The following is a 27,105-nucleotide window of genomic DNA, read 5'->3' on the forward strand; positions in this document are numbered from 1 at the left end:
TAAAAGCTCACTTTCTTCATCTCTCCCATGCTTTCACTGTCCCCAAAACATTCAATGCTTTTCATATTTTGGCAGAAGCCTCCATCTCATTGGAAGTTCTGCTGGCTCGCTTCATCTCTGCTGTTGAGACAGTGTGCAGATACTTAACTGATATAAATATGTATTGTAAGTAAGTAGGCTACTGTAAACTTATTTTTGTAGAATTGGTCGAATCAGTCTATGTTATGATAGTAGGCTAATATGTATTGTCATCAAGTATTATTCATCTGTGTTCACAATTAAAGTATAACGTGCAGGTGGTACATGCATATTACACCAATGCAATGTGATTTGTAATACAATCAATATAAGACCAGAAGAATGTACAGCGTAGTTCTAGTGCTGTCTGTTCAGTAAATGTCACGGAGGAGGACACCATGTTAATGCTCTCATAGGCCTGTGGACAGACGTTCAGCCGTCCTCATATGCCTTCTCACAGCATCACCGTCCAATGAAACTAGTGGGCTGTCGATGGATTATGAACGATGTGTTTGACCGCTTATATCACACAAGGGAACCTGGGTCAATATTTTCAGCCATCGCTAGGCCGGTATGTGCGTCCGGTCCTCGGCGACCTCTGCGGTGTACTGATGTGACCCCAACGCACACACCGGAGGAGAGGAGACGAGCGTGTGTCCGTCCCCCTGACGTCATAGCCGCCCTAAGCGCCGAGCGACGCGCCCGGTTCACGGTGACTGACGGGTCCGCCGTTTTCCAGACGTTAGTGTCCTAAGCATATCAGATAAATCCGAGCACACTACAAAGAAATCCGTCTGTCTCACAACTCCGTGGTATACAGTACCGTGTCCCTTTAAAATCCTCTGACTAAAAACCCATATGATCCCAGAGCTCCAATCACCAATTCCTTCTGCAAAAGCAGCCTCTGCATTCTGCTCCGTGTGAATGCTACTGGGGGGCAAGGACCGGGGAAGAGGGGAGAGCTGAAGAAATGTGAAATTCAACGATCCTTTTCATGGCGAACGGAAAGCAGATGCAAAGGGAGTTATACTGGGACTCCTGTGAGCCTCGACCCACCGGATCAAAATGGTAGGAGAGGAGCGGTTCATTTTCCTTTCTTTTCTCTGTCCCTTTTTGAACGGTTCCAAATTTGGGCTACTCAGCAGGCCGACTCAAACTTGACATAGTTATGCATTAACACGATGTTGTGCCACTCGTAGTCAGACGTTGTCTTTTTGCAGTTATTTCTCATTGTGAAGTTCACAACTTGCATATATTTCACAAGTTGGCAAATTAACCTGCCAAAATAATGTCATTGGCCACAATAGGCACATTGTTGCAGAGAAAGAGTTAAATTCTTTCATATCAGGCAATAATAAAGTCGTGACGGGAGCATATTTGTAGAGATGAGGAGTAAGTGATTAGCGAAAGTCAACCGCCCTCTCCCTACTACCCCTATCTCTCCTCTACCACCCCTACCCTACTATCCCTAGCCCCCCTACCCTACCACCCCTTACCCTACCACCCCTTCCATAGGCTACTACCCCACATACTCTACTACCCCTACCCCCGCCCCCCCTCCCACCCTACTACTCCTAGCCTACTACCCCTAGCCCTGCGACTACCCTACTACCCCTACCCTACTACCTCTACCCCCCCAACCTACTACCCCTAGCGCCCCCCTACTAACCCTACCTCTCTACCATACTACCCCTGCCCTACTAGCCCTGCCCCACTATAACCCCTATCTCTCCCCTACCCCCACCCTACTACCCCTACCCTACTATCCCTACCCTACCACCCCTACTACCCTTACCTTATCCTAACACCCCTTCCATACTACCCCAAATACTCAACTACCCCCCCCCCCCCCCCCCCCCCCCCGGTCCGTTGCTTGGGTGCATAAGAAAATGTTTTAAAGTAAACCTTTTGGAAAATGCAAGTTTTGATTCCTATAGTGGAGCTGACACTCCAGATGTTAACATCTCTCCCAGGCCTCCTGAGAACCACTTCAAATGTGGACACATTGTTACATTGTTATACACTGTAGGCTAGTAATGAAGTATGTGTGTAATATGTAATAGCTTTGTTTTGGGACAGTTTAAGGCCTACGTTGTTTGCACCATGAATGGTTTTCGGTATTATTTAGTAATTTCACTGCTTTTGGTGTTGCCTTCTATGATTGGCCTTCAAACTGCTTGATGACATTATGAAAGGCTTCCTCTCCCTACTGACCTCCAACATATTGATTAATTCCGGGATGTGTATTAGTTTACTCAGAGTACTTTTATACTCTTTCATGAAATGTATTGTGGCACATATCTGGTTCATGATACCACCCATGAACACGTCAGCACGTCTCCAGGGTCATGTCAGGATTCGTGGTGAGTGGGGGGGGGCACGTAGTATGAGCCCTGGGGCACCTCCTAGAAGCCCTTGTGCACCCCCTAGCAGCCCTTGTGCACCCCCTAGCAGCCCTGGTGAGTTGCAGCAGCCCAGTTGCAGCATCCCCAGGGCTTCGTCGTTGAAGCCCTGCTGGAGTAATCCCAGGGAGCGCGCACATCTGGAGGCCTAGCTTAATATGTGGGTCAGGTCGTTGAGGTCATCCTCAGTGCTCTCTGCTCGCCGCTGCTGTTTGGTTGGTTGGTTTTTAGAGAGGAGGATGACATGTTTGTTTCCATGCCGAGTCTGTGGTCCTTTTTGAAAGCGTTGAGATTTTGATTGATCACTGATATTGACAGTGGCTCAACGTAAGCCCAGATATGGCTGATCCTGATGGAAAATTTCACCATCATATCCAATCTTTTGGCTGTTGTAGAAAAGCCCCTGAAACATTAACGTTCAGGCACTGTTGTCCCTGTGTCTATAGACCACCACCACGTGTAATGTTCACTCATGTTGCCAAAGAGAAAATATGAGGGATTTGGATGTTGGTGTGATAACTATCCCTGCGAGTCGTAATACCGTCAATGATGAACGGTCTTTGGTGCGTGTGAATACCCTGATCAACAGAAGATTCCTTAAACATTGTAAAGATGTTTTATGTAACCCACTTATTCAGACCAACACCACCAGACATGCCTCTCTCTCTCTCTCTCTCTCTCTCTCTCTCTCTCTCTCTCTCTCTGTCTCTGTCTCTGTCTCTGTCTCTGTCTCTGTCTCTGTCTCTCTCTCTGTCTCTCTCTCTGTCTCTGTCTCTCTCTCTCTGTCTGTGTCTGTGTCTGTGTCCGTAATTCATGTGACAACGATCTCCCCGACCCAGCAACGGGCTCCTAAAACAGCCCGGCCCACCAGGAGGGGGTCGGCTCTCCTTGGGAACCTGGACCTTAAGTTAAGGTGCTGCTGATTTATCACCTCTGGGATTAAAAAACATTAGGCGAGGCCTTTGAATAAAGCAAGGTCAAGATGCTTTATGTTATCATTGCTTTAATAAAATAATTGGTGTTCTTGTGCGTTACAATGTATGGCAGAGTTTATGAAACCTATTTGATGTTGCCCTCTTCCGCTGTCTCACTCTTTCTCTCGCTGTTTTTTTCGCTGTCCTCTAATGTCTCTCTCTCTCTCTCTCTCTCTCTCTCTCTCTCTCTCTCTCTCTCTCTCTCCCTCTCTCCCTCTCTCCCTCTGTCTCTCTGTCTCTCTCTCTCTCTCTCTCTCTCTGTCTCTCTGTCTCTCTCTCTGTCTCTCTCTCTCTCTCTCTCTCTCTCTCTCTCTCTCTCTCTCTCTCTCTCTCTCTCTCTCTCTCTCTGTCTCTCTCTCGTTCTCTGAATAAATGCTTGTATAAATGCAGAGTTCCATTGTTTTTGAAAGCCGCTGCAGATCAATGCTTGAGACACAATGGTGCATTTTTATCTGGCGAGAACAGTGACTGTGTGTGTTTTTAAAGGCCTGACTGAACTCAGCACCGCTCAGAGAAGTCCATTGCGGTCAAGTGTCGGTCGCACGTTGGGAGATCAACTCTTTTTGCTTGTTGTTCTCTGAGCTTTTGGGGGACTTTGGGCGGCCAGAGGACTTAGGGAGAGAGGTTTAAAAAACAGGGCCATGATGCAGCTTTCAGTGATTAAGAGGAGAGGTGGACGTGAAGGGAGGTACAGACACACATACACACACACACACACACACACACACACACACACACACACACACACACACACACACACACACACACACACACACACACACACACACACACACACACACACACACACAGTATTGAGACCAACATTAGCCCCATAATAATAGTTGAAATGTGACTGAAGATTATAATGTAAATACTGTTCCTTCAGCGGTAATCTATATGATGATGGCAGTATTACGGTACATCTCAAATCCGTTGAAGACCAGGTTCTTCACTTCAAAACCAATCAAAAGCCTTCCCCCACAGTTCCAAGTCCCGCCCCCTATTCTCAAGCTCCAGACTGCCGCTGTGCCATGATTGGCTGTGACGGTGCAGCTGTGCTCAGCATGTGTCCCTTCTTACGCTAGTTCACCACTCTGTCCACAATGACCTTCTAATCAGACTAATTAACACACATGCACACGCACACATGCACATGTACGCTCTGAGGGGGTCCTGAGGGCTGTACAGGTGACAGAATGATGAATATATATCAACCCTTCATCCCCTCTAACATCACCTCCATCCCTCCTCCCTGGAAATGCTATGTTCAGCACCTCCCTAGGCTGGTACACTCATCATATCCTCTCCTCTCTTTATCTTCTCTCCTCATCTCCTCCCCACTCCTCTCCTCTCTTTATCTCCTCTACTCTCCTTTATCTCCTCTCCTCTCCTCTCTTTATCTCCTCTCCTATCTTTATCTCCTCTCCTCTCCATCGCCGGCACTGTCATGTGACACAGTTGGTGTCAGGTAGCTATGTGTCTGTTTGTGTGTTGGTGCGTCATACACACACAGAGATGCCGCGTCACATTGCGAAACAGAGGGAGCAGTGTTGTGTCGGTGGAGAGCATGTGTCTGTGTTTTTTTGTTTTGTTATGTGCATGCAGATGATTGCCAGCTCTCTCTCTCTCTCTCTCTCTCTCTCTCTCTCTCTCTCTCTCTCTCTCTCTCTCTCTCTCTCTCTCTCTCTTCCCTTTCCCTGACTCAGCCCTTGGTCTCTCCATTGGCCCAGAATCCAGGCCTTCTGGCGGACCTGTGCTTGGCCAGCCTCCCCTCTGATCGCCGAGGCAGCTCGTTAGCCTGTTTCTCCATCATAAACCTGCCCTGTCTCCCCTCAATCTGCACACTGGCTTCTCTGTCTGCTGGCCACTCTGTCTCCTGGACCATTGTCACTAACTCCATTTGAGTATGACTGGTATCATTTTGCACAAACATGAGGTTTTAAAGTTCTATATGTTTTATTATTAATAGTTCTCACATTATTATTGTTATTATTAATATAGTCTGCCTTTAGAACAACGCTCTCACCAGCCCTTCCTCGTTAGAGGCATGCATCCCAAAAAGTAAAAACAGTGCCAGTCAGTTTGGATCAAAGTGTCCCTGAATAGTAAACATTGCGGTTCAAACTCTGAACAGCATTCTCCGTCTGCTCAACGTCCAGAGAAAGGCCTTGTTTAGCGAGGCAGTGGTCATGGTGATGTTAGACTGATCTCAGAGACGCTGGACACGCTCTTGAGCTCTTTGTCGGGGCATCTCCATTTCACACATCTCTGATTGGCTGGTCACCTGTGGAGCATTAACATATCGATTGGAAGGTTTGATCAAAATGTGTTTTAAAGGATGTAACAACAAGCAGCGCTAAAGGCAAGGTTACATTTTGTACGGTTGAGGTTGCACTAGGATTTAAAACAGGGGGACAATAGAGAGCTGGATTAGTATACAGTGCTGTGATCATACCAGACCTCACTCAATGATAATAATTCATACAGAATATTTTAAATCAGATTAGGGTTTTGTTGACATGTTGTAATAACTCAACTGAATCATTAAGATCTGACTTGGTTACCGTGATCTCCCTCAAAGCTATAGCTCATAAATTAGTGAATATCCTGATTAAATGTGTGGATGTTATTAACAGCACCAACATAGCATTCCCTCGGTACACTCAGTTCTTCTTAATTAACGGGTTATGAGGGGGATTTCTTAATTTGAATGATAAATTTAACCTGGGTGAGAACTAAAGCATATATGATCCAGCCTCCGTCTTGATGCATTTGACAGACGACCAAGGTAGTATAGGGTCATCCTTCATAACCAGCTTTAGACCAAGGTAGGATAATCCTTCATAACCAGACCAAGGTAGGGTCATCCTTCATAACCAGACCAAGACCAAGGTAGGGTCATCCTTCATAACCAGCTTTAGACCAAGGCAGGATAATCCTTCATAACCAGACCAAGGTAGGGTCATCCTTCATAACCAGACCAAGACCAAGGTAGGGTCATCCTTCATAACCAGCTTTAGACCAAGGTAGGATAATCCTTCATAACCAGACCAAGGTAAGGTCATCCTTCATAGCCAGTTCAAGGTAGGGTCATCCTTCATAACCTGACCAGGGTAGGATCATCCTTCATAGCCAGTTCAAGGTAGGGTCATCCTTCATAGCCAGACCAAGGTAGGGTCATCCTTCATAGCCAGACCAAGGTAGGGTCATCGTTTATAAGCTCCAGAGCAAGGCTGCTTTATCCTTCAGCTCCAGGACGTGAATGATGTGATACATGGTCCGTTCCAGGGGATTGAGCTGTCCCCTCAGGCCTTCACTCCTCAGCCTGCCCAGACAGGAGCTCGACTAGAGCCCTTGACAAGAGCTTGATTTCTTTCTGATTACATGAGCAGTTCATCTGAAAGCATGCTGTCCTCCAATGAAACGTGTTCATGTTTTTGGGGTTCTGAAACACGCAGTGTTAGTGGGTGAGTCGTTCAGCAGACATCAGAGCAACTCTCAGGGAACTGGTTAAAGATATTAGCCCCTAATAAGTCGTTAGGGTCGTGCCCGTTGCTCCAGGATGCTGACAGTAAGACAACGTTGGGTTCGAACCCAGACCCTTTCAGCTGGATAGGTAGCTCCCCCTACCCCCAACAACCCCTATCTCTCCCCTACCCCCACCCTACAACCCCTACCCTACTATCTCTAACCCCCCTACCCTACCACCCCTACTACCCTTACCTTATCCTATCACCCCATCCATACTAACCCACATACTCTACTACCCCTAACCCCCCCCCCCCCCCCCCCCCCCCCCCCCCGGGTTGACTATCCTGTCAACCCGTGCACTTGGTCTTTAGGTTGGTTCATGTGCCTCTCTTCTCATCTCCTCTCCCCTCCTCTCCTCTCAAAAACCCATGCAGTGGGTTTGTTGCGCATGACAACATGCACAAGGGCTGCCAGTGTGTTTACATATCTGAACATGCAGACGCATTCCCACCCACATGTATGCAGAAGACAGAGAAAGCGAGAGTGACAGAGAGAGAGAGAGGGTGTGTGTGTGTGTGTGTGTGTGTGTGTGTGTGTGTGTGTGTGTGTGTGTGTGTGTGTGTGTGTGTGTGTGTGTGTGTGAGAGTGTGTGAGTGTGTGTGTGTGTGTGTGTGTGTGTGTGTGTGTGTGTGTGTGTGTGAGAGTGTGTGAGTGTGTGAGTGTGTGTGTGTGTGTGTGTGTGTGTGTGTGAGTGTGTGTGTGTGTGTGTGTGTGTGTGTGTGTGTGTGTGTGTTATACTGTCTCTTCTCTTAGCTCAAGGTCAGCTCTGGGTCTGTGCACTGATTATATTCAGAGGAGAGGGGAGGGATGAGGAGAAGAGGGAAGAGGGGGAGAGAGAGAGGAGGAGAGGGAAGAGGGGGAGAGGGATGATGAGGAGGAGGGGGAGAGGAGGAGAGGGAAGGGGAGGAGAGGGATGAGGAGGAGAGGCGAGGGGGAGGAGAAGAGGAAGAGAGGGGGAGGAGGAGAGGGAAGGGGGGAGGAAGAGGGCGAGAGGGATGAGGAGGAGAGGGAAGGGAAGGAGAGGGATGAGGAGGAGAGGGAAGAGGAGGAGAGGGGGAGAGGGATGAGGAGGAGAAAATAAGAAGGATTTAATTTATATAGCACTTTTCTAGACACACAAAGACGCTTTACAGTAAAGGGGGGACCTCACTAACCACCACCAGTGTGTAGCACCCACTTGGGTGATGCACCGCAGCCAATCTGCGCCAGAACGCTCACCACACACCAGCTTGAGGTGGAGAGTGAGGGAATTAATGAAAAAGCCAAAAGATAGGGAAGAGGGGGAGAGGGATGAGGCGGAGAGGGGGAGAGGAGGAGGGGGAAGAGGGGGTGAGGGATGAGGAGGAGAGGGGGAGAGGAGGAGGGGGAAGAGGGGGAGAGGGATGAGGCGGAGAGGGGGAGAGGAGGAGGGGGAATAGGGAGAGAGGGATGAGGCGGAGAGGGAAGAGGAGGAGTGGGAAGAGGGGGAGTGGGAAGAGGGGGAGAGGGATGAGGAGGACAAGGAGGAGGGGGGAGAGGGATGAGGAGGGGGAAGAGGGGGTGAGGGATTAGGAGGAGGGGGACGAGGAGGAGGGGGAGAGGAATGGGGAGGAGGAGGGGAGGGATGAGGAGGAGGGGGACGAGGGATGAGGAGGAGAGGGATGAGATGGAGAGGAATGAGGAGGAAAGGGATGAGAATGAGAGGGATTAGGAGGAGAGGGAAGAGGGGGAGCGGGAGAGGGATGAGGAGGAGCGGGAGTGGGATGAGGAGGAGAGGGATGAGGAGGGGGAATGGGACAGGAAAGGAAGGGGGAGAGGGGAGCGACTGCACCAGACTTCAGCCAGAGAAGAAATCGTAAACAATAAATACATAAGGGAATCTCTCTCAGTCCAGCTCTCGGTCTCCCTCTTGGTCTCTCTCTCTGTCTCTTTCTCAGTCTCTCTGTGTCTCTCTCTTGCTCTCGCTCTCACTCTTGCTCTCGCTCCAGTTTGACCCTATGTCTCGTGCAGACCTGGCCGCTGAGGTCAGGTCAAGCCTCATCAGCGAGGAGGCTGGAGGCAGACGGAGTGAGGGCCACACTCCTGTCATCACCCTGATGGGGTTTTAATGGTTGTCTGATTGGACGGCCCAGACACAACACACACTCAGAGCACCAGAGAACGCCCCCCGTCCAAGGTGTAGAGAGCACCTTGTTATGCTCCTCATCAGAGAGAGACCAGCTGATGGGTGTGTCTGAGTGTGTAGTGTGTGTGTGTTCAGGGGTTAGCTAGGGTCGACGTGATGCCCTCTCTGCCCCTCCGAGTGTCCATCCCCCAACCCACACACACACACACACACACACACACACACACACACACACACACACACACACACACACACACACACACACACACACACACACACACACACACACACACACACACACACACACACACACACACACACACCCATAAAGGGTGGAGGGGGCCTTTGGTTGTTGTGGCTAAACAATGGTGTGGGACATTGCAGACAGAAACACAATCACACACACACCTGGGCCTTTCACACACACAACTCTGCCGGTCATATTTAGATTACAATCCATTTGATGGCCACAATCAAACAATTTACCTGGCCAAAATACGCTACCCTAAGAGTGATCCGCACTTGATGCTGTCTGTATGTGCATGAGGAGTAGAAAGTTGGTATTTCTCACATCTCTTGGCGTGTTGATGACGCTTCGGTCTGCATTTGCATGTCATTGAGTGGCACCCTAAATGTTGCCTATTGTTTGCTGAATGGTTAAAAAATATTTAAATGTTGGCACTGCTTTTCAGAGGCACTCGTGTTGAACGCTAAAAGATAGGTCTTATCATAACCCTAAAAGTACACATCATACAATAAATTACAATACATGAGTTCACAGCTGCATGCATAATTTTTTTTTATTATTATTATTTACAACAGTTAGCTGAACATTAAAGGGTCCCGGCCTTACACTCCCTGTTTTCTCAGTTAACCACAGAAATCACCTACATTTGTCCCACTGTTTGTCAGATTTGAAATGAAGCAAAAAAAGACACTCTTTCTCCGGTAACGCAGTCGTTCTCCGGTAACGCATGCCTTTCCTCTTCGTCGTTTTTTCTATTTGTCTCTATCTCACGCTCCAATCGTTCATCGATTGATGCTTCAGATTTTGTGGATGTAACGGAAAATATTTAAGATGATCGCGATGAGTTCTTCCCGTTCTGCCTCTGTGCTGTCTGTGGTCAAACCAAAACAAACTACAGTGACAGCGGCCGCACTTATCCCGCCTCTTGTGAACTTAGACCCTACCATGTTCAGCCCCTTGATGTCGGAACGACATCGATGTCTGCATATAAAGCATCAAATGTGAATCTATGCGAAAAGGCGGAGGACATGTGTGAAAACGGCTATAGACACAGCCATCCTCCCTGCCTACAAAACTGACTGCAGGGTTTCCAGCTATAGACGGAGAGGCAGATTCTCTCCCATTCCTAGAACTCATTCATTCCAAAGTCGCCTCTGAAATCATCCTTGGTGGTTTCAAACTCCATTTCAGGAAACCTCAACCTTCTTCAGGCTGCGCTTGATCTCACAAATTGTATGTTAACGTTTTAATAGTTTTACCCCAAGAGTTTGAATCAAATCAAAGGTTTGCCAACTAGGCTTTGAGACACAAGTGAACCTGCAGAGCACACTAGAGCCTCAGACCACGTTCCCAGACCGTGGTCAACTAAGATCCAGAGGGACGCAGGCCCTCCTAGGGTCTGCGATTGCTTCAGAAGAAGATAAACAAAGAGGCATCACCACTAAAACAACCAGTCTGCTGCCAACTCTGGACTGGGAGGGGTGGGGAGGACTGCCTTTTGGGGAGGATTTGTGAAAGTCAAATGACAGAGAGGATTGTATTGTTTCTGTGCCGGGCTCCGGACTGAGACACGGTCAGGTTCTGTGTGGCCCGGGTCCAACGCCAGGCCTGTGCGCACCAGCAGACTTGGCAGGGCAGGGTGACCGCGTATGTTAGTACACAGCAGATGCTTCGGGAACAAACTGGACTTATTAGAAGCTGTGATGGGCAGGCTGACAGCAGGATCCACTCCAACACGGAAGAGAGCTATTTAAATTCTGGGTCTTGTATTATTTTTAAAAGGCCCAAGAGGCCGAGAGCAGGAGTGCTTCCTGGGTAAAGGTTATGGCTCCCAGGTGCCCGCTGGGGTCTACCTGTCAAGGAGACGGCTGGGAGGCTCCAGGGAAACAGATCTGTGTCCGAGGAAGAAACCTTAAGGGATTAATCAGGTTTTAATTACAACTCAAATATTCAGTAAAATCTTCAAAGTAGAAATAGAAAGAGTATTCATTAGAAATATTGATTTCATATTTGGTTAATGAGCTAATGAACCATATTACAGCAATAAATAGAAGATAGAAACTATAAGGATATCACAATGATGGATAACGGGCTGTTGTTTCATTCATTGATGACAAACTAAAATCTAGCGTACAGGGCCTCCGAGACATGAAGATATGTTCTGATATCAATCCTACAGGTGTGTGACCCTACAGCAGCTAGCCTGCCGCCGCAGACGGCTCTGTGATCAAAGACCTGAATGACACGTCTGACCGGGTGTGTCTCCCCCCGGCTGCTGTTTGAATAATGCATGGGGAGACATTCTGATTGAGCGGGTGGGCGAAGGTGGCGCCCCCCTAATGACAGAAAACAACACCTCTGTCCCTGACATTCAGAGGAGCCACGCTGGGTGAGGGGATAAAGAGTAAAGTAATCGATAAGTGCTTGATTGTCATAATATTCTCTTGTTGTGTCGTTTAGCCCCTAGGATCACAATGGAAAGCCGTCGGCTGCTGCCAAGATGGCGGCCGTCTCTTTGCATTTAGCATTTAGTATAAAGCTGCTCTGGGGTCCATCAGTCCTACTGTGTTACAGCAGAATGTTTGATCCAGCAGTCCTACTATGTTATTTTAGAACTTATGATCCAAACAATTAGGAAGCGAAAGAAGAATCTATCAGGAAGCTATGCACCAATCATATTGCGAGTGCAACCGCTTGAAGCTCGATTGGTCGAGCGAGGCGATTGGCTGGAGACCAATGAGTGACATCGCCTGATCAACAACAAACCAGCCTCATTGAGCTGCATCTGGCTGGTGGTCTATCACTTTCAGAAACATGTATTCTAAGTCACACTTCAAATTCCTACTCTGATGCATGCTAGGATGCAAAAACTGCCTCATTGCTATCTGCTTTTCTGTCATATTTAAGGTCTGTACGTTACACTATAAGCTCATAGATTTGTATTCTTTCTCAATCTATTGAACCTAACAATGGTGAGTAGCAAAGCCGTAACAGCTGTCTGTTGTTGTCGTTTTCCTAATGGCTTCCCGAGATTCCTGAGTCCTTGTGTTCACGGGAAGTTGAATCTCTAGAAATCTGGCAGAAAGGTGATTACACTAATCCTTCCATGCATTGTCTAATAAAAGATGCTGAATTTCTTCTGGCCTCAGGTCATTTAGTCAAGCTAAACCAAAACTGGAAGTTCTGTGTTTTAAATCTCAATTAAAGAGGGAAGGTTTCCAGGGTCTGGGGAGTCTTTGTGTTCAGAGTGGGTCAAAGTATTGGAGGTTTCATTCTCATTCTGATGTCTTCACGTCTCCCTCGGTTCCGGTGTGAGGAGGTGTATCATTGTTACAAACTGGCTAACCTCTCTTTGACAGCTTGTGTTGAATGTGATTCGGGGTGCGGCACAGTGCCCTTGGGTCTGTTGTCTAGCAGACGTGATAGCCCTATCTACGCTCCTCTGTTCTGGGCTCAGGCAGAGAGAAACAAGAATATATCTAACCCTTCATGATTTAATTTTAACAGTCAACATTTTCAAGGTTAGACCTGAAGGCAAATCAATTTTTCATTCTGAGTTGGTCATTCATCCTGAAGAGCGTACAAAATCAAGAAGCTGGCAGCAGCCGGAGACGTTGATACATTTTAATATGTAGGGCGTGCAGACAAATGCAGTGATTGATTCATCCACATCTGTTCAGTTTGCGTTTATCGGAAGCAGAGACATTTGTTTTTCTATTGGGTGTCTCTTCTAAGTGTCATCTGGGATTCAGAACACACAGCAGATGCCCTGTAGTTTCATTACTGTGTGTGTGTGTGTGTGTGTGTGTGTGTGTGTGTGTGTGTGTGTGTGTGTGTGTGTGTGTGTGTGTGTGTGTGTGTGTGTGTGTGTGTGTGTCTCGCAGAGAGGCCTGAATCTTAAACTTTATTTGTTTGTTAGTTGTAAGAGTTAGTCAATATTTATTTTGCATGGATTTCCTAATTACTTCTCTGGGAGGCTTTTGCCTTCTGCTGCATTATGAGGAGTTATAGTGTGTGTGTGTGTGTGTGTGTGTGTGTGTGTGTGTGTGTGTGTGTGTGTGTGTGTGTGTGTGTGTGTGTGTGTGTGTGTGTGTGTGTGTGTGTGTGTGTGTGTGTGTGTGTGTGTGTAGAGGGCCTATGATTGTGTTTGCCTATCTCTGAGTCTGTGCACAGTGTAAATGTCATCCTACATACATACACACTAGATATATGTAGATCGATAAACGCATTATTTGGGACTTTATCTATCTATGTGTATATGTTTAGCCTATCTGTCTGTGTTTCTTTCAATGTGCACCAGAGTGTGTACGTGCACAGTGAGTGTGTATGTGCACGGTGTGTTGCTGCTCTATGTGCAAAAGAGTGTGTACGTGCATGTGCGTGGTGTGGTCACGGTGTGTTTCTGCTCTAGCTGCTTGCTTCCTGTTTGGATCAAGCCCTTCCTTTCGTCAAGTTCCATGGGAAAGCTTGGAAAGTCCAGCTACTCGCACAGAGAGCTGTGTTGGTTGTAACGTGTTGGTTGGTTGTACCGTGTTTGGTTGTTATGTGTTGGTTGGTGTTGATTGTAATGGGTTGGTTGTAATCTGTTGGTTGGTTGTAACGTGTTGGTTGGTGTTGGTTGTAACGTGTTGGTTGGTTGTAACGTGTTGGTTGTAACGTGTTGTTGTAAGGTGTTGGTTTTAAGGTGTTGGTTGTAAGGTGTTGATTGTAACCTGTCGGTTGTAACCTTGTTGGTTGGTTGTACCTTGTTGGTTGGTGTTAGTTGTAACATGTTGGTTGGTGTTGGTTGTAACATGTTGGTAGGTGTTGTTTGGTCGTAACGTGTTGGTTGTAACGTGCTGGTTGGTTGTAACGTGTTGGTTGTAATAACGTGTTGTTCGTGTTGGTTGTAACGTGTTGGTTGGTTGGTGTTGGATGGTGTTTGGTGTTTGTTGGTGTTGGTTGTAACATGTTGGATGGTGTTGGTTGGTTGTAACGTGTCAGTTGTAAGATATTGGTTGTAACGTGTTGGTTGTACCTTGTTGGTTGGTGTTGGTTGTAACATGTTGGTTGGTGTTGGTTGAAACATTTTGGTAGGTGTTGTTTGGTTGTAACGTGTTGGTTGGTTGTAACTTGTTGGTTGTAACGTCTTGGTCGGTGTACGGTGTTGGTTGGTGTTTGTTGTAGGGCCCGATCGATATTGATTTTTGAGTGCCGATGCCGATGCCGAATATTTTCAGAGAAAAATTACGATTACGATTTAATCGGCCGATTAAAAACAAAACAAAAAAAAGCATATAAAACGTAGTTTTTGACACCTTAAATATACTTTAAACACTTTTGACTAATTGAATGTGAATTGAATGCAGAACCTTTGAGTGTTTTAGAATACATTTACAGTCAAAAATGAGTGTAATGTAAAATAAATAACTAACTCCCAATGTGCTGCGCTCGTGAGCAGTGACTAACATGTGCGTGCTGAGCAGTATGGTCTCACCGTTAGAGTCTACAGTATAACAAATTAACATGGCCTGGGACCTAAAGAAAAACAGGCACAACATGCTCAAACAACGCATCTTGTGTACATTGGTGAGGTGAGCGCGCAGCTGCCTGAGCGAGCGTGCTTTCATGTTGTATGGTAAAATTCAATCTCCTCTTTTTTACTCCAGCTAAAGTTGTTAGTTAGCAAGGCGAGTAGGAGCGCAATCTGCAGGATACTAAGCGCAATAACATTTCTAAAAAAAATTAAATAAAAAAATCGGTTGTAATCTGCGACTTTTTGGCCTTTTTGGCCTCTGCTTCCGATAAATCGGTCGGGCCCTAGTTTGTTGGTGTTGGTTGCAACATGTTGGTTGTAACGTGTTGGTCGGGGATGGTTGTAACGTGTTGGTTGGTGTTGGTTGTAACGTGTTGGTTGGTCTTGGTTGTAACTTGTCAGTTGGTGTAGGTTGTAACGTGTTGGTTGGTGTTGATTGGTGTTGGTTGTAGCATGTTGGTTTGTTTTAACGTGTCGGTTGTAACGTGTTGGTCGGTCGGTGTTGATTGTAACTCGTTGGTTCGTGTTGGTTGTAACGTATTGGTTGGTGTTGATTAGTGTTGGTTGTAGCATGTTGGTTTGTTTTAACGTGTCGGTTGTAACATGTTGGTTGTAACGTGTTGGTCGGTGTTGATTGTAACTCGTTGGTTGGTGTTGGTTGTAACGGGTTGGTTGGTGTTGATTGGTGTTGGTTGTAACCTGTTTATAAATATTATACCTTGTGATTCTCTGTGAGAACATGCAGCCCTTTGAATGATATGATATGATATGAACTTTATTCGTCAGCAGTGCTGAAATTTGTCTTGCAAATCTTTTCTATAATGTTCTAATCAGTTTGAAAGGTTTATCCTCCTTATCCCCTGTCTCCTCCCAGCTCCTAGTGGAGAAGACCTCCGACTTCCCCACGGCCGAGTTCTCTCTGGTGGAGGATGTGGCGCTGCACTTCACTTGCCTGATGGAGCAGCTCAATCAGCAGCGCCTCTTCCAACCCGCCCTGTGTGACGTGGACATTGTCCTGGTGCGCCAGCGCAGCACCTTCCCCGCCCACAAGGGGGTGCTGGCGGCCTACAGCCCCTTCTTCCACTCCCTGTTCGCCCAGAGCAAGCAGCTGCGGCGCGTGGACCTGTCACTGGACGCCCTGACCTCGCAGGGCCTGCAGCAGATCCTCAACTTCATCTACACCTCCCGCCTGCTGGTGAGCAGCCGCTCCGTCAGGGACGTGCTCAACGCCGCCACCCTGCTGCGCATGAGCGACATCGCCGCCTCCTGCCGCGACCTCATCTGCAGCCAATCGCTGAGGACCGTCGCCGGGGCCGACATGACCAAGCAGGGGGGCCTCGGAGACGCGGCCCCGGGGACGAGGCCCGAGGCCGGGGGGCCCGCGCCCGGCCAGCTGTACCGGGAGATCAAGCAAGAGTCGGAGGGGCTGGGGAGGGTGTACACCACCAGGGAGGGCAGCAGCCCCTTCTCCGTCAGGGTGGAGGAGACCCCCCTAGGGAAGAGCCAGCAATACTACCCGGGGGAGGGGGGTCCGGGAGACGGTGTCCTGGGGGCCCTCTGTAAGCTGGAGGTCAAGGGGCCGCAGGAGTCAGGGGTCCCTGAGGGCCACGCCTCCTTCAACCGCGACCAGATCATCGTTGAGGTTAACCTCAACAACCAGACCCTTAACGTGTCCAAGGGGCCGGAGGGGGTGCAGGGCCCCGGGCCCCCCGAGACCCCCGGCCGCTCCACTCATCGCTGCGGCAATGGGGGGGCTTCTGAGGAGGAGCAGGAGGAGGAGAATGAAGAGGAGGACGGAGAAGATGAAGACGGGGCGGCCTTTGAAGAGGGAGATGGAGGGCCCGACGCTCTGGGGCCAAGCAGCGAGGAGGAGGAAGAGGAGGAGGAAGAGGAGCAGGAGGAGGAGGAGGAGGAGAACAGCCTGGACATCCCAGGCCTGGAGCTGCCGGGCCAGCTGATTGAGAGGCCCCAGCGGGGGTCCCGGAGGCTGGCCATAGGGCAAACGTTGGCCCACGCCTCACTGGCCAATGTGCGGCAAGGGGGGCGCAAGAGGAGCCTGGACCCCGAGGGCCCGGTCCAAAAGGTGCGGCTGGAGGAGAAGCAGCACTTCCCCTGTAAGAAGTGCCCCCGCATCTTCAACAACCGCTGGTACCTGGAGAAGCACATGAATGTCACGCACAACCGCATGCAGGTCTGCTCCCACTGCGGCAAGCGCTTCCTGCTGGAGAGCGAGCTGCTGCTGCACCACCAGACGGACTGTGAGAAGAGCATCCAGGTGGGCTGCTGCTCTCAGATCAGCTGGGGGAGCTGCTCTGAGCATAGCTTAGTATTAAAGCACAAGTATATGTATAGTAGAGTTATTAATAATGAATTAATAATGTGCCTAGTTAATGTGAATGATTTGTTGATTCTGAGGTGACAGTCTGATAGCATCCAGAGGGTCCAGAGATGGTTTCAGACTCTGGTTCTCCTTCCAGTGTGTGACGTGCGGCAAGGCCTTCAAGAAGCTGTGGTCCCTGCATGAACACAACAAGATCGTCCATGGCTACGCAGAGAAGAAGTTCTCCTGTGAGATCTGTGAGAAGAAGTTCTACACCATGGCTCACGTGAGGAAGCACATGGTCGGTGCGTACCACACTGACGCACTCTGGGATTTGGAGTAGCAATGTCTACTTTGCTTTATTCTGCTTGGTTGGGAGATCATGTTTTTCTCTTTGGGTTGGATCTATTTGAACTCCTATGCTAGTTTTCAACTGATCATACAAATGTGTCTAACATTTAAATCCCTTTGATGAATCCTGTTTTCGCACTATAATAGCTGGTGAATCCTAACACAGACAAGGAAAGGCTTTCCTTAATGTGAATCTATCCCCGTTCTCAGAATAACATTGAGCTACTGATTAATAAATTAGCTGGTCACCAACCAATACTGCAAGTGACGTTTGTCCCTTAGAAATGCTGTCTCGGTTTTGAAACTAAAATATTGTGTGTGTATGCATGTTTATCGTTGTGTGTGCACGTGTGTGTGTGCAGCTCATACTAAGGACATGCCTTTCACCTGTGAGACGTGTGGGAAGTCGTTCAAGCGCAGCATGTCTCTGAAGGTCCACTCGCTGCAGCACTCTGGGGAGAAGCCCTTCAAGTGTGAGGTGAGGCTCACCCACTCTACACTCACACGCACTGTACACACATACTGTACACGCAAACACACACTGTGCACACACAAATACACACACACACACACACTGTATACACACACACACACACTGTACACACACAAACACTGTACAAATACACTGTAACGGGGGGGTTAGGCAGAACCCAAGTACACAGACAGACGACAGTTGTAGGACAGTTTCAAAGATTTATTCTGGTACAGGATTGGGCAGGCGGAGAGCAGACAGTAAGTCACCGACAGGTAAGCAGGGAATCGTCGGTGGGTCAGCAGGCGAGGAGTTGGCAACGGGAGGGCAGAAGACCAGATCGGGAGTCGGGAACTGGAGAGCAGACAGGCCAACAGGGACTCGACGTCGGGCGAGCGGTCAGGCAGGCGAAGGGTCGATAACAGGAAGTCAGGCATGTGGATCAGGAGACGGGGACAGAGGAGCAGACAGACCGACAGGGACTGGACGGCAGGCAGGAGGTCAGACAGGCGAGGGTTCGTTAATGGAGAGTGGAGTAGACGAAGTCAATCGGGAGTTGTGGGAAAGCTCTGAATGAAACAAGAGACAATCTGGCAAGGACTGAGTGAAAGGAGAGGACTGTTATAGGGGGAGCACAGGTGAAGGTGGTTGGGTAAATTAGGGGAGATCAGGGTGGCAGGCAGGTGAATGGGAAAACCAGGGGCGGACCAAGACACACACGCACTGTACACACACACACACACACACACTGTACACACACACACACACACACACACACACACACACACACATACACACATACATACACACACACACACACACACACACACACACACACACACACACACACACACACACACACACACACACACACACACACACACACACACACACACACAGGCCATGTGAAAGATATATGCACACATGGACACCCTCATTGAAGGAGAGCTTTTGTCTTAAAGTCCATTGTGTAGAATTCAGGATAATTTACTTACTTTTGGATACCGAAATCCTATGAAAGAGTGATGGCCTACTGACTTATTTGAGGACACAACCTCAAAGACCAAAAGTCTCCAGAACATGGATTTCTGGACGAATGCACAAACCCCTTCTCATAATCCCCTCTTACAAAAACGGCTATTAGCACAGCTCTATGACACTTGGGTAAAGCGTCTCCACGGTAAGAGGGTTAGAGTATGAGGCCCGGGATGGCTGGAGGGGGTTTGATGCTGATGTTCGGTCCGAGGGGCGGTAATGCTGGGAGGAAGGTGTAATGCCCGGTGTGTGTGGATGTGTGGCGCTCCGTCTTGGCCTTGGTATATGTTGAGGTCTGTGTCGGAGAAGCTTGTGAGACATTTGGTTATACGACTGTATACCGGAAAATAATCACACGTGGGTCGTAACCATGGGGATAACACGCCCCCCTCCTTCTGACAACATGTTTTTGTAACAACGTTTTTTTTATGGAATTAAATATATACATATTCACATTGGGTTTGTGTGTGTGCGTGTGTGTGCGTGCTTGCGTGCGTGTGTGCATGTGCGTGTGTGCGTGCGTGTGTTTGTGCTTGCGTAAATGCGTGTGTGTGCGTGTGTGTGTGTGTGCGTGTGTGTGTGTGTGGGCGTGTGCGTGTGTGTGTGTGTGTGTCCGTTACAGAACTGCAGTGAGCGGTTCCAGTACAAGTACCAGCTGCGCTCCCATATGAGCATTCACATCGGACACAAGCAGTTCATGTGCCAGTGGTGCGGCAAGGACTTCAACATGAAGCAGTACTTCGACGAGCACATGAAGACCCACACAGGTACAGCACCCCCCCCCCCCCCCCCCCTCTTCACTTTCTGCTGTGGTCCAGACTCTGAACGAACACCACATCATACTCACACATGTTCACCAGTCCAAGTCAGAAGCTGCTGTGGTGATCTGCAGATTTCACCTGGGAATCGTACCCTGAATCTTTTAACTTGGGGCGGATTACTATTCAGATTTCCTGCTCCCTAATTAACATAAGATATATGCACAATATGCATTCCTACATTAAATATCTTTTTTTTTTATCTAGGAGGTGTGTAGGAGTGCTTCCCCAGCCCAGTGTGGCCTTGTGTCCTTTGGCCCTTAGGCTCTTTCATGTGAATAACACTTGGAGGTTATGTTTTTATTTCAGATCGATAATGAGGTGTGGACAAGTGGAGCTTTATCGTGACCTTGGGGATGAGCAGTTAAATAAATCCCCTTTTGTAATGTCACAAAGCTCCAAAAAAATCACAATTTCCAGTGTCACCTGACTCTTTATAGGATCCTTTAAAAGTATCACCAGGACTCCATTAAAATATTCACCAGGACTCAAGGAGCCATTTCCCTGGCCATGACCTTAGGCATGAGGTCACAACCATTAGCATGAAAATATGACCTTAATCGGGAGGCCATGACCTTAGGCATGAAGTCAGGAAGTTAAGCAGAAGACCATGAGGCTATGACCTTAAGTATGAGGCCATGGCCTTAGGCATGAGTTCATGACCTTAAGCATGAGGCTATGACCTTAAGTTTGAGGCCATAAGGTTAAGGCTTTAAGCATGAGGCCACGACCTTAAGCATGAGGTCATGACCTTAATCTGGAGGCCATGACCTTAAGCAGGGGGTCATGACCTTCAGCATGAGGTCATGACCTTAAGCAGGAGGTCATGACCTTGAGCAGGAGTTCATGACCTTAAGCAGGAGTCCATGACTTTCAGTACGGGGTCATGGCCTTCAGCAGGAGGTCATGACCTTCAGCATGAGTAAGGGCTTGTGTATGATAGACAAGGACATTGAAGAAAGCCCAGTAAAATGAGCTAGTGTTGTGACCCCGCAAGGGGCCCCTTGTTACATAGAGATGGCCCCGTACACATTCCACCCAGCAGCACTTTGTCCGATGTTTCTTCTTTCCTTCAGGTTGTTTTATGTTCGTCGTTTGTTTTCAGGGTTTACTGAACCTGAAAAGAAAGAGATGTGATGTGAACCCAGCCATGCAGCGCTCAGACCTGCTCTTTATCCACTGACCAGCTGCTATGTACTCCTCTCCCTCTCTCTGTATCTCCTCCTCCCTCTGTCCCCCTTCCATTCTCCCTCTCTCTGTATCTCCTCCTCTCTCTGTATCTCCACCTGCTCCCTCTGTCCTCCTCCTCTCCCTCTTTCTGAATCTCCTCCTCCTCTCTCTGTATCCCCGCCTCCCTTTGTCCTACTCCTCTTTCTGTCCTCCTCCTCTCCCTCTGTCCTAATCTCCCACTCTCTGTATCCACGCCTCCCTTTGTCCTCCTCCACTCCTTCTTTGTTCCTCCTCTTCCTCTCTCTGTCCTCTTCCTCTTTCTGTCCTCCTACTCTCCCTCTCTCCTCCTCTCCTTCTCTCAGTATCTCCTCCTTCCTCTGAATGTCCTCCTCCTCTCTCTCTGTATCTCCTCCCCCCTCTGGCCTCCTCCTCCCCCCTCTGGCCTCCTCCTCCCCCCCCCCCTCCTCCTCCCCCCTCTGGCGCCCCCTGCAGGAGAGAAGCCGTACATCTGTGAGATCTGTGGTAAGAGCTTCACCAGCCGGCCAAACATGAAGCGCCACCGCCGCACGCACACCGGCGAAAAGCCCTATCCCTGCGAGGTATGCGGCCAGCGCTTCCGCTTCTCCAACATGCTCAAGGCCCACCGCGAGAAGTGCTTCCGGGTCAGCAACCTGTCACTGGTCGCCGACGGCAACGACCCCTCCCTGGAACTCCCCCACGGCCCTTCCAACGCCGTCGTTTCAGTGACCACGCCCCCCGCCGATGCTGTCTCGGGGGCCCGCCCCCTCCAGCCGCCCCCGGCCGGGCCCCACCTCCCCCCCCCGCCCCCACTGTTCTCCGCCGGCAGGATGAACTCCGGCCGCTGACCCCCCCCGCCCCTTCTCACTCAGACTCTGAGGGGGGACTCCTGAGGGTAAGGGTAAGAGCGATGGACCTCAGTGACGTTTGCACAGAGGGGACAGCCGCCATGTTGGAAAACAAAATGGCTACCACAGTATGCATACAGTGTACGTATATACATCTATAAATACATATATATCTACAGATATAGTCACGCCATGGCTTCCACTGTTTAGTTTTGCAGTAAGTGGAAGCTCCTGGTGACATGTGACAACACTCAACTACTACACAGAGAAATAGTTACTTTTTTTACTCGGTGAATACAATAGATAACCTCACAGTCTGATGACCTCACAGTCTGATGACCTCACAGTCCGATGACCTCACAGTCTGATGACCTCACTTTTGGACTCCTCAACTAGTTTCACACACACTCTCATCACCCTGTGTATTACACTTCATGTAGGGATGTTCACAGACTCACACACACACACACACACACACACACACACACACACACACACACACACACACACACACACACACACACACACACACACACACACACACGTACAAACACATGTACCCACACACACACACACACACACACACATACATACATACATACATACATACATACATACATACATGCATACATACATACATGCATGCGTACGTACGTATGTACATACATACATACATACATACATGCATGCATACATACATACAAACATACATACATACATACATACATACATGCATGCATACATACATACAAACATACATACATACATACATACATACATACATACATACATACATACATACATACATACATACATACATACATACATACATACATACATACATACATACATACATACATACATACATACATACATACATGTACACAAACACGTACAGGTACACACACAAACCTACAGGCCAATTACACACGTCCACACACAAACACCCAAGTACAGGCATACACACACCGCACACACCCATACATACGCACACAAACATACACACACACACATACACATACATACACAAATCATCAGTCAACTAAGCGCTGCTTTTGTTTTCTTGTCTCACACTCTGAAGAGAACCCTGGATTTTATATTGGACCATTGTCTGCCAAGATGTAGCGAGAGGTCAGGATCAAACCCAGCAATAACCAAACGTGGATTTTTTTCTTTGAGAAATATACATGGATGTACGGCATTGCAAATAACCAAATCCTGTACACTCACCTGCTATAGATAGGAAATGTTATACAGCATTTATAATCAATCATGCACCTTATCTTTAACCCTAGTGATATTTAAGATGTACGTAAACTGTCTTTATTTTATTTTTTATTGTGATACTTACTGTCTTTTTTTTTGTTTTGTGATTCTAATAGTGTGTTTGTGTTGAGGCCGTCTGCGACGGTCACCAGGACTCAAGAGTGGCTGTTACCATGGATTCGGTTGTGTGTGTGCTTGTGTGCATGTTTGCATATGTGTGTGTGTGTGTGTGTGTGTGTGTGTGTGTGTGTGTGTGTGTGTGTGTGTGTGTGTGTGTGTGTGTGTGTGTGTGTGTGTGTGTGTGTGTGTGTGTGTGTGCGTGTGTGCGTGTGTGTGTGTGTGCGTATGCTTGTCCATGCCTGGGTTTGCATGCCAAGAGACCAAGAGAGGGAGATAGAGAGGTAGAGAGGACTGTGTAAAGATAAAGAGAGCTGACCACTTGAGATTCCCCCAAAGGTGTGGCCACCACGTCCTGCTTATATTGAGCATCTCCCCTCCAGAACATCTGCATTTGACATAATATGGCACTTATCTTATACCATATCCTGGTACGAAAAAGGATCTACCAAATCCTACATTTGGTTTGAAATCATCTTTCAAAGCAGAAGTCTTCATCTTCTTCTATAGTGTTGATAAGATGCAGCTGGTATTTTAATTTTCAATTGGACATTTTGTATTGATCTGTGATATTGATGAGAGTATAGGCAGTGTTCACGTCAGCGGCCCGAGTTTATTCACCATGAGAGGCATCTCCTACAATGCTGAGCAGTGACTTCCTAATGCTAATCAGCATTAGCATTTTGCCTTACATCGAATGCTTTCGGAAGGTTCTTGAAAAAAGTGAATAGAGCAAGTTATTGTTAGTGCAAACTAGAGCCTGGAAGGATCTCCACAGTGATTATTTTTGATTGTCATTGACAAAAATACATGCATTCATGTATTTTCTGAGGATCTTCCCTATTGTCCTTAACCTCTGACCTTTGTATCCGCGCTGAGACACTTTGGACTGATGTTTTCTAACAGACAGAAGGGGAGCTTTTAGAAAGTGAATAGGAACTTTATGACTACTAATGGTTTGAGTCTTCTCCTTGGTGGATACACAGGCCCTCTCGAGGTCTCGGAGATCCTGCAGTGGACAGAGAGCAGCTCCGCTGTGGTGTCGATGGCGTGAGTGTTGTGTGATGGGTGGAAGGCCTTGTTCTCTGGATGTGGTCGGACGTTGTGGGTGAGCTTTTGTAAGTTTATAAGCTGTCTATATTATTTTTGTCTTGTTTCTTTTAAAAGAAAGATGTAAAAAGAATTGCGTCAGCACCTTAGCCTAGCTTCTAAGTCTTATCCCAACCTAGTTGTTCATAACAGTTGCCATGATGAAACAACGAGGGCCCTCCAACATGTATCTGAAGCTCCACCCTCTCTTCCACATGGGTCGTGTGTTCCTGTTTCATTTGTTGCTCGTCAACAGGGTTAGGTTAAAATCCCTTATTTAGAACATTTTTAAAGCTGTTTGTGTGCATTAGTCTGAATATCCAAGCTGTGCTTAAACTCTCGCTGTAGAACGATGAGCTCCAGAGTCCCAGTTGCTACTGCCTGACGCCAGGAACCCAGAGGACAAGACGCTGTGGGGTTAGACCTGGTAGAGGACATGTTGTTAGGCCCGTCTAACTAGAGGACTGACATGTTGTTAGGCCTGTCTAACTGGAGGACTCTAGTTTAAGACTGGAGACACTAACATGTTGTTAGCCCTGTCTTGTAGAGGACTCTAGTTAAAGACTGGAGACACTAACCTGTTGTTAGATCTGTTGAACTAGAGGACTCTAGTTTAAAGTGAGACTGTTATGCCTCTGTGGCTCTTAGACAAATTGCACTTTGAAACCCATGTGGGTCTTCCCGTGAAAATAGGCACCAATGTTGTTCACAACAAAGCATGTTATCGGTGATGTGTGGTAACCAACTCAACACAGCAGGCCTACCTGGGGAAAGACAGGAAACCACATTGCATTGTATGAGAATATGACAAATTGATTCAGATTGAAAGCACTTAAAAAGGGTAAGAATTCCTAAACTGGCAGTTTATATATATATAGAGATATGTATCTCTCTCTCTCTCTCTCTCTCTCTCTCTCTCTCTCTCTCTCTCTCTCTCTCTCTCTCTCTCTAGAGAGAGAGAGAGAGTTGAGTATTGAGTATAGAGAGAGAGAGTTGAGTATAGCCTTAGGTATTGGGCAGGAGAGAGGCTGGTGGTAGTCATGACTACTGATTTATGCACTTTGACCTCATTTTCACGCCAGGCTGTCACAGAATCACTGAAAGCTAGCCTTGATTGGCATCGCTGATTGGGCCGATAGAGTCTGGAGGTTAGAGAGACATTTGGAAGATTCCAACTTGCTGCAGGTAAAGACACCAAGTCGAAGAAATGTCCCCCTCAGCTAGGGCGATGTGACGATGTGAGCTCATTTATAGGGATTCGGCCACTATCTGATAAGGCTTTGATTGGAGGAGATGATTTCAAGCTTGCTTCCATCCAGGACAAATGTCATAGGTGAGTTTGAGCTGCACCAGTATATAAATGCTGGACCATGGCTGTTTGTATTTCCCTTCTTCTTCCTGGGAGCTTGCCCCTCCCTCAACTTCCATGACCCCTATTGAGGAGTTGGGACCCCCTGTTGTGCCTCTGTTCTCTCTTAAACTCACTGCTACATCAGCATCTCAAGGGGTGGTTGGTTGTTGAGGAGGTCAACAACCAACCACCACTTGGTTGATCATCCCTTTTCTTACCAGAAAACTCATGCAACAGAGCGTCAGTTTGTTGCCCAAAAAAGGAATACCATTCAGAATCTGTCCCTTATTGTTTTTATTGCACTTTACCCAATTGTAGCGCCTCCATGTGGCAGCCTCTGCGAACCTGCATTCAGACTGCCCACACTGAGAGGAGTGGCCGTCTTAGATGACCTCCAGAGCAGTAATAATAGTAGTAATTTAATAATAATGTAATTGCTATTTTTGTGTGTGGCTCTTTTTTTTGTAGCCACAGTGTTCATTAGCATTTAGGAAGAGGGGGCAGTAATGTTGAAGACATTGTTGTCACAATGAGTCTTCATAAAGTCCATCCCAGGCTGGTGTTGGGAGGCTGTCGGACCCCTGGTCCACACAGAGGGGTCTGGGATTGGGGTGTTCTACGCTGTGGGTCACCTCTCCGTCATGCAGGGGGGCAGATTGAGTCTCAAGGCCCCATCAGGCCCTCCTCACCTGGACACCACGCCCGTGTCAGGGTCGAGCTAGGGAGTCCGATGGGCTTGGCGTAGCTCCAGGAAACATTTGGACGGAGGAGATTCAAACCAAATCCAAGGGTGTTTTTTACTATCGTTCTTATATTGATCTTCCAAGAAGATTGTGTGGAGACAGAATGTACATAAGGGTTATGAAAAAAAACAACAAGATGCTTTTAGGAGGGAAGAGACTAAAAGATGAGTGGACTCAGAACTAGTTCTGTTATCTTGACCTTATTCTGAGTGGATGGCAGAATAGGTTTGTTTGGCACGATGAAGATGGTAATTCTCCTGAACATCATGTAGTAACTTTCCTCTGTTGAACAGAAATATGTATGTTAGCTATAGATGCAAATGCTGAAATAAATAGGAAATAAATAGTGAATTCAAAGACCTATTTGAATTTTACATATACCCTCTCCATTTTCCATACTAACTCACACTGCAGCTGTATTTTAAAATGAATCATAACAGCTACTGTCATTTAACAATTCTCCACATTATAATGTAAACAATGTCTTATACAAAGGCCATGTGTAGGTAGTAGTTGTTGACTATATTAACACATACTAAAACGCAGACTTTAGTGTCTAGGGGTGCTATTAACATTAGACTGTGTTTTGTGTCTTTAATTGTATTATTGACTAGTGTTCACCATCTGTAACACAGGAGAGCAACATTTCAATATTAAACAGTAAAGATATATTATTGCAAAACTGGGTGTGTTCTGTTATTTTTATATGCTGTGAA

The 27,105-nt window shown here is 47.6% G+C and overlaps 2 protein-coding genes across 4 annotated transcripts in view; one reads left to right on the plus strand and one right to left on the minus strand.

Moving 5' to 3' along the window:
* The window catches only part of hhatlb (hedgehog acyltransferase like, b), an 85,422-nt gene that overhangs the window by 40,916 nt on the left and 17,401 nt on the right, over positions 1-27,105 (minus strand). The gene's annotated exons all lie outside the window — the stretch shown is intronic.
* zbtb47b (zinc finger and BTB domain containing 47b) lies at positions 709-27,071 on the plus strand. Of its 2 annotated transcripts, none has more exons than XM_060045420.1 (6): positions 709-1,086; positions 15,666-17,066; positions 17,269-17,416; positions 17,825-17,940; positions 19,592-19,736; positions 21,450-27,071. In XM_060045420.1, the coding sequence occupies exons 1-6, from the start codon at positions 1,084-1,086 to the stop codon at positions 21,821-21,823; spliced, it is 2,187 nt and encodes a 728-aa protein (XP_059901403.1). In that variant the 5' UTR covers positions 709-1,083; the 3' UTR covers positions 21,824-27,071. The 2 variants fall into 2 exon arrangements, with proteins under 2 accessions (XP_059901403.1, XP_059901404.1); XM_060045421.1 differs by lacking the exon at positions 21,450-27,071 and adding an exon at positions 19,995-21,405.

Source organism: Gadus macrocephalus, chromosome 23, assembly GCF_031168955.1.
Source record: "Gadus macrocephalus chromosome 23, ASM3116895v1".
Classification (NCBI taxonomy): domain Eukaryota; kingdom Metazoa; phylum Chordata; class Actinopteri; order Gadiformes; family Gadidae; genus Gadus; species Gadus macrocephalus.

Coding starts and splice junctions, on each gene's coding strand:
- zbtb47b (XM_060045420.1), top strand. Junction 17,417..17,824: donor CGTGAGGAAGCACATGGTCG/GTGCGTACCACA, acceptor GTGTGTGTGCAG/CTCATACTAAGGACATGCCT. Junction 17,941..19,591: donor AGAAGCCCTTCAAGTGTGAG/GTGAGGCTCACC, acceptor TGTCCGTTACAG/AACTGCAGTGAGCGGTTCCA.